We start from the raw sequence: 8,412 nt of genomic DNA, 5'->3' as shown, positions 1-8,412 counted from the left end.
AATACAGGACTAGGGATCAAGGATAAGGAGTGCCCATTGCTCATTTCCTTCCTTTTTTCTTTTCAGCTTACGAACGGGAAAGGATAATTTGAAGAAAGAAAAAGGAAAAGGGAATGAATCACTTGGCACTTACAATTCAACAACGACCTACTTCTTTCGTTACGGCGGAAGAATAAGGATAAATCCCCGTAGATTAATATTGAGAAACACCGACATGGGGCAGGGACGCTGTCCCGCTTTGTTAAAGTAGTATCTTCTAACATCCCCAAAGATAGTTGAACTTCTTGAACATCATTACTCGTAAACTAAATTAGCCCATTCATATCATTCATGAACCATTGAAAACAGAACACCATGGGGACAAAATTAGGGGAAAAAAAAAAGAAAACTATACCATATTAGAGAGAGTGAGAGAAAAAAAATACAAGTAACCAAGGTCCCAAACTATCAACAGCTCCACCCATACCCTGCGCTAGAAAAGTACTAGCCAAAAAAGGGATACAACTGATAATTGAAATAAATAACAAAAAACTACACTTTCCAGGATTCTAGAGTGGGAAAGCTAGAAAAAGTGTCACAATCTAAGGTAGCCCCAGCGGAAGCTACACCCTCAGCCACTACAGAAGACTGAAACGGAAGTAAACTGGACCCAACAACTACCCCAGAAGATTGCTGCTGATGATCCAATAAGAACGCCGAGGTGTCCAGCGTAGGCAAGCATCCCGGCCCCGCCCCGTTGGGCAACCGGCTACCGGGTCTCTGCGGCTCTGGCTTCAGGATCGGACTCAGAGACATCTGTGCGTTACCAAACCTGACTCCGGTCACCTGTTGCACCATCTGCCTGAAATTGGCCGGATCCGCTGTTATAAAGGTAGTCTGAGAGCGCTTACAGGCGCGGGGCTTGCGTTTGGAGACTTTCCCAGTGGCAGTGGGAGGGAGGATGGTGGTCCGCTTACGTTTGGGTGCGGTTTCAGGGTCAGAGCCTGAAACGTTTGAAGCACTGGGCGTGGGCGTGGGCGTGGGCGTGGGCGCGGGCGTGGATGTGGATGTGGGCGTGGGCGTAGGCGGGGTGTTAGGGTTGATGAGGTTGAGCAGTGGGGACAGGGAATCTGGGTTGGTGAAGGAATTAGAGATGGACTTTTCGAGCGCTCTCGTCAGAGTTTCGGTATCGCGAGCAAAGGCTTCGGAGATCCAGGAATCAGCAAAGCGGGGACGAAACGTCCACGGTTCGATGCTCGCCAGGTTTTCCGATGATGCCATCTGGTACTGCTATTCTCTCTGTTTTCCACAAAAGAAAAAAAGCTATATCTTTTCTATCGAAACAAAAAGAAAAACGTAAGAAACAAAAGGAAAAGCTCTCTAAAAGAAAAGAATCATTCTATTCGGTATAGTTGCGAAATCTTCTTCTGTTCGCAGAAACCACAAAGAGAGTAGCGATTAGGCACAAGAGCCGAAGAAGAGGAAAACGAAACAAAAGCAGAGAGGGGGGAAATGGGGGAGACAGAGGAGATAGACAAGAGAGCTTAAATAGGGCGGTGCGGGGTAGGGGGGAAGAAACCGCGTCGTAATGACAGGAGACACGCGTCAGCTTTCTCGTACGGAGATTTAGCCAAGCTAAGCAACATTTAACCACGGTTTAGACCTTTCATTTATGAGTTTTGACTCTGCATTAGAAGCCGCTACCACTAGCGACGAGTGTAGTGGCTTTCAGCTGCTTATTTCTCGGCTTTGAACGTCAAGGCCGCGTCTTTCGGCGTCCTCCTTTACGCGTAAACTTCCTTTTTATAATTTTATTTTACTACTAACTACACCTTTTTTTTTTTTTCTCCTTTTGTCTCTCTCTCTACTTTCTTTTCTTTCTTTCTTAATCTTGTCCTGACTTTTTCTTTTTTTTTCTTTCTTTGGTCGGGATGGCATATTATATATTATAATATCATCTTGTTTAACTAAAACTCAAAAGACTGTCCGAAAAAATCCGAACTCAACTCTAGGATGTTTTTTTCTTACTTTTTAAATTTTAATTTTTATAGATGGAAACATGTTAAGAAAAGTCCAAATTTTATTCATTTAATATCATGTTTGATTCATTTATTATTATGTATTAATAAACTAAAATCAAATTGTGAACACTATTACGTATAAATGAAAGTATAATTTAAGAGTATAATAATAAGAGATAATATCAATGCAATTACTTTTAATTTTAAATACAAGGAATTTTTAAATTTCATGGGTATTAAGATTAATTGTATTTAGTGATTAGACTTATTTAATTTTTTTTTTAAAAATTCAAATACCTAGTTTTTATGTATGAAATAAAATTATTACTCATGTACTTAAGTGTAAAAATTTTAATCAACCAAGAAATCTTTGTGCTTCATCATTACTGCCCAAATAATTATAAGTCAAAATCATATCAACATCACGTCGATTAGTTTTACCTTTTAAATATTATAATTCTAATTTATCAATAATAATTCATAAAGTTAGTAGTAAAACTAATTAATTGATTACTTACATACTTAGACTTAGTGAGTCATTGTAAGGAAAAATAATAGATTAATTAATCATTATTGCCCAAATGGTCAAATGTTAAACAAATCAACATTATATTAATTAATCTTATATATCATGATTATTGAATTTCTATTTTTACAAACTTTAATTAATGTTATGCAAATTAATTGATCAATTGGATTTATTAAATTATTCTTCAAGTCAAGACACTTTATTCTTCATTAATTCAAAATGCCAAAATGGTCAAATCTAGAACAATATTATACCAATTAGTATTACCAAATCCCAAAATGGTTGCAAGGCGAACTAGCAAGTGTTATACTATTAAAATATTGTTCTTATTAAATTAGTATTAATTGGTACTCTTTTTAAATAATGTCCACTATTCAACACTCCAATAAAACGTTTGTATATATGACTATATGTAATGTTAATGTTTATAATTTATGTCCAACCAACGTAAAAATTGAATATAGTAAAGAATTCTTGATAATTTGAAATACTATAAAAAAGTTCATAATGACTAGCAAGATAAAAAATAAAAAGGACACAAAACTGCCATAGTGAGTGTATATATAAAGTTATAGTACCATGTATATTTATACAAATATTTATTAATTTATTAATTTTTATCTTAAATTTATTATTTAATTAATGATATTGACTTGACATCAATTAAAAAAAAGAGTAAAATTGTTTACTACATTCGAATTTACAAAAAAAAATTATAACTTATATAATTCTCAAAATTATCCAAATCCAACAACACTTGAGACTAATCAAATATGAAATAATTTAAACTCAAAATGATCGGAACTTGAAATAATTTAAACCCAAAACGATTCAAATTTAAAATAATCAAAACCAAGACAATCAGAATTCAAAACAATTTAAATTTGAATATACCCTGACTTGAATCCTTTTGAGCTCGTCAATTGCCACCTTTATTTATCTCAAAATGGAGGAGAGAATTTAAGAAGTTTTTGTACTCGATTTCAATAGCATCATGTACAAGTTTGGTTGAATTTTAATTTTTTATATTGAAAAAATATACAAGATGTTTACTACTTATCTTGAATTTAACTAATATTTTTAATTTTTCTTACATAATTAATATTTTAATGTTTTAATAGTGCCATTAGTATGGATCTATATTACATAATGATTTATTTGGATATCATCTAATCATGGCTTAAACTTCGAATATTTCGAATCCAAAAGCCTCCATTTTCCTTCATATATTTTGATATCATCTAGGTTCTCATATAACAGTATTTACTAATACTATATCTTTGTTTTTTTTTTTCATCGCTCTTTTGACTTTGGTCTCCTTCTTATGGATGGTACTTGGAAAGTAAAGAAAATAAAAAGGACATGAAAAGGAATGTTCATGTAAGTTTTTAATTCCTAGATCAATGTGTGAGTACCTATTTAATTTGTTAGGGTGACCATTTCTAGTTACAAACTACCAGAGAACTATTGGTAAAAGCTAGATCTTCCTTTTCGTTCTTCTCTTTTTTTGGTTGCTCACGGTGGGCAAAGACCATTCGTTAGAAGTAAAGTGTGAACCTGGCCAATTATATAAATAATAAACCCTAAAAGCCTCTCCACTAGATCCATGTATGAGTATTTGTTTGATTCGTTAAGGTGGTTATTTCTAGTTACAGAATATTAGGGAACTACTCGTAGAGGCTAGATCTTCCTTTTCGTTCTTCTCCTTTTTCGGTAGCTCATAATGGGCAAAGACCATTCATTAGAAGTGAAGAGTGGACCTAGCCAATTATATAAATAATAAACCTTAGAAGCCTCCCCATTAAAGGCTTATTATGTTATGGCCAACACAACTGCCAAACCACATTGACCTAATAAAATGAGCAAAGTTCATCATCAACAGATCACTATAATATTTATTGGGTTCTCATGCTTTGTCTCACAATAGAACTAAATTATCAGTCTATTTTATTAAATCGAAATTTCCAATTAATAGTAGCCCACATAATAGAAAATTCTAAAATTTTCCCACTTGGGCAATATTAATTGGAGTTTATTTTGAGTTTGAGAAAACACTTTAAAAAACAAAACTCCAAACTGATTTACTTAATTTTGATGTGGCCACAATTTAAAAAAAAAAAACATTAGTCCTTAGAGACAATGTCTTAATGATCTTATCCAATAGAAACATCTAATATTGAATTATGACAACATTATACCCCTTATTGACATAGCACCAATCCATAGTTACAAGTATCTGTGATCGTATCAACAATGGATCTTAGTGTGGCTTTGTAGCAAGAAAATAGCACCCAAATGTGTTCTTAATGTGCTATTTTCATTGCTAGTCCTCTTGCTGATTTCTCTAAATCTGATGAGAAATCTATATGGCATTTAATAACATGCTTGTATGTCTCCCACTTATCATCGAGGTTCCTTATTGGTGTCATCAATGAGACATACCACTAAAATCATTCTCGAGATAGACACCAATCTCAAATTTCACAAAACATATATGCAATATAGAAAATTTAATAACCAAATGCACATGTACAAATAATATCAAATAAAAACATGGATTATTAATCAATGATTATCATCAATAAATCTAAAATCAAACATCTCATCGATGTCTAAAGACATAGAAAGGGTCTTTATATAAATAAATATAAACCATGATTTGATAGTTTTAAAAAACATAAATAACATACTCCCACCGACCAAACCCATTAGAGGACCCTAAGATGCCTATGCTTTTAAGATGTCTACTAAACACTATAGGTCTTAACCCCTTAGTTAAAAGATCATCCAACATGTCATCAATGTTAATATACTCAACATAAATGTCACCATTTTTAACAAAATCCCTAACCTTTAGATACTTTATCTCAAAATGCTTAGACCCACCAGTGGTTTTGTTGTTCTTAGTGAACAACACGACAAACATATTATCACAATAAATCTTAAGAGTTTTAGATATGCAATAACAACACAAAGCCTAAAAATGAGATTTCTAAGCCAAATAACTTGCGTAGCAACCCCATAACAAACAACAAACTTAGCTTGCATAATAGAGGAAGCTAAAAGTGTCTTTTTAACACTTTTCCAAGAAACAGCTCCCCTAGCCAACACAAAAATATACCCTAAGGTAGATTCATGTCTTTTTGACAATTAGCAAAGTCAAAATTGGTATACCCAACAATCTTAAAATTACCCACCTTTCTATACGCCAACATATAATTCTTAGTCTTTTGCAAGTATCTCATCACTTTCTTAATAGTAACCCAATGATCCAAACTAAGGTTAAAAAGATATTTGCCAAGAACTCCCACTGCAAAAGCTATGTTTGGCCTAGTGCAAACTTGTGCATACATTAGGCTCCCAATTGGATTAGAATAAGGTATGTCTTTTATGGATTCTCTTTCCAAATCATTTTTTGGACATTGATTAAGCTTAAGTCTATCACCTTTCACAACAACTGCATCCCCAACCTTGTAGTTCTGCATGTTGAATTTGCTAAACACATGATCAATGTATGCCTTCTAGGAAAGCCTCAATAAATTTCGGGATTTATCTCTATGTATTTCAATCCCGAGTATAAATGAGGCATCACCAAGATCTTTCATGTCAAAAGTCCTGGACAGTAACTGCTTAGTTTCATGCAACAATTCAACATCATTACTAGCTAGTAAAATATCACCCACATTTAGCACAAGAAAAATGAACTTACTCCCACTGATCTTAAGGTGTATACGTTGATCAACCTTGTTCTCCTAAAAACCCATGGAAGCAACTACCTCATCAAACTTCAAATACCAGTGTTTGGAAGCTTGCTTCAGATCATAAATGGACTTCCAAAGTCTTACACCAAGCTTTCACTTCCTGATTCCTAAAATCCCTCAAGTTGTACCATAAACCTCCTCTTCAAGGTTACCATTCAAAAAGACTGTCTTCATATCCATTTGATGAAATTCTAAGTCAAAATGTGCTACCAAAACCATGATGATCCTAAAAGAATCCTTAGAAGACACTGGTGAACAAGTCTCATTATAATCTACCCCCTTCTAAGTATATCTTTTTGCCACCAACTTGGCCTTAAACCTCTCAAGTTTTTCCTTAGATTCCTTTTTGGTCTTATACACCCATTTGTAACTAATTGGTCTACATCACTCTAGGAGTTCAACTAACTCCTAAACACCATTCTGAGCTATAAAACTCATCTTATCTGTCATTGCATCCATCCACATAGAAGATCGAGGACAATTAATAGCATCATGGAAAGTCACAACGTCCACCACATGATTAATATCTTAATCACTCTTTCTAAGAAGAACTACATAATTATTAAAAATGGCTGACTTCCTTTGCCTTGAAGTTCTCTTCAAAGGCAGCTTAACCTCATTTTCCTGAACAGGATGAACATCAATGGAAGCAAGAACAAGATTTTGGGGAAGAAGGTTTGTATCATATTTCTCAGTATCTTCTATCTCAATACTACATTACCTTGTGAAGTTGGCAAAAGAATGATTACATGTCTGATAGGCTTACTAATATCAACAACGTTAGTCATAGCCCCATCACTAACATCTAACTCCAAAAATTTTGCTACTTGTGATTCTACAACTTTAGTTCCACATATACGACAAAAGAATCTATGTCTTTTAGAATGATCTAGATAACCTATGAAATAACAACAAGTAGTTTTGGGTTCAATCTTTCTTTTAGAATGATTACAAATTTTAACTTCCACAAGACATCCCTAAACACAAAAGTGGTTCAAATTAGGTTTCCTACTAGTCCATAACTCAAAGTGTGTTTTAAGAATAGATTTATTGGGCACTTCATTAAGAACGTACAATGCAGTTTGAATGGCTTCACCTAAAAAAGAGTTTGGAAGGTTAGTTCTCTTCATCATTTTCTTAAGGGTGCGATTTCGCCTTTTAGACAGACCATTTTGTTTAGAACTATTAGGTATGGTATATTGGGCAACAATTCAACACTTTCTTAAGTGTTTGGCAAATGGTCCCATGTGCTATCTAATTATACCATGTTTGCCATAATACTTACCTCCACGGCCAGACTTAACAATTTTGATAACTTTCTCTAATTGTTTCTCTACCTCAATTTTGAAATTTCTAAATTTTTCATAACCATCAGATTTTTAGCAATCAAGTAAAGATAACCGAAATGAGAAAAGTCATAAATGAAGGTAACAAAGTACTTGTTACCACGCAAGGTGGGTGTAAAAGGTCTATTGTTATCAGTGTGCACAATTTTCGAAAGATCCTAATTACGAGTTACCCCTTTTTTCTAGGTCTTAGTCATTTTACCTCTTATGCAATCTACACATGTGTTTAACTTTTCAAAATCAAGATAAGGTAAAATGCTAACTTTTATTAATCTTTCAACTCTCTCATTAGAAATGTGACCTAATCTTTTATGCCATAATTAAAAAGAGTTTTCTTTAATAAAAGATCTTTTAAACATAATGTTTTCAACATTCACGCAACTATATTCATTATTAGGGACTAAGCATAACCTATACAAACTATCAACTAGCTTAAACTCTCCAATGACTTTAGAATTTAAAAGCAAGCAACTTTTTCATTACCAATGCGAAAATAATAACTAAGTTTATCCATAATAGAAACTGAAATCAAATTTAGTTTAAATGTCGGTACATGAAAAACATTTTTCAAAACAAGTTCAAAACCAGATTCTAAATTTAAACCTATGGTTCCTATATGACTAACATCTACTTTGGCATTGTTTCCATTTCTAAGCTTGGCCTCTTTTTTTCACTTGGCTTTTGTTTTCTTTTGAACCCCTATAAAGTAACAACAACATGAACAGTTGCACCATTATCAAGCCACCATGAATTTGGTGGGGCATTAACAAAATATG

General features: G+C 33.6%; 1 protein-coding gene across 1 annotated transcript; it reads right to left on the bottom strand.

Moving 5' to 3' along the window:
- Positions 1–366: 366 nt before the first annotated feature.
- Positions 367–1,508, bottom strand: LOC18598577 (calmodulin-binding protein 25-like). The gene has a single exon (XM_018120520.2). It carries the CDS (start codon positions 1,258–1,260, stop codon positions 532–534), a length of 729 nt encoding a protein of 242 aa, XP_017976009.2. The 5' UTR covers positions 1,261–1,508; the 3' UTR covers positions 367–531.
- Positions 1,509–8,412: the final 6,904 nt, after the last annotated feature.

Source organism: Theobroma cacao, chromosome 5, assembly GCF_053813885.1.
Source record: "Theobroma cacao isolate CCN51 chromosome 5, ASM5381388v1, whole genome shotgun sequence".
NCBI classification, from domain to species: domain Eukaryota; kingdom Viridiplantae; phylum Streptophyta; class Magnoliopsida; order Malvales; family Malvaceae; genus Theobroma; species Theobroma cacao.
This window is presented reverse-complemented; position numbering and strand designations above follow the sequence as displayed.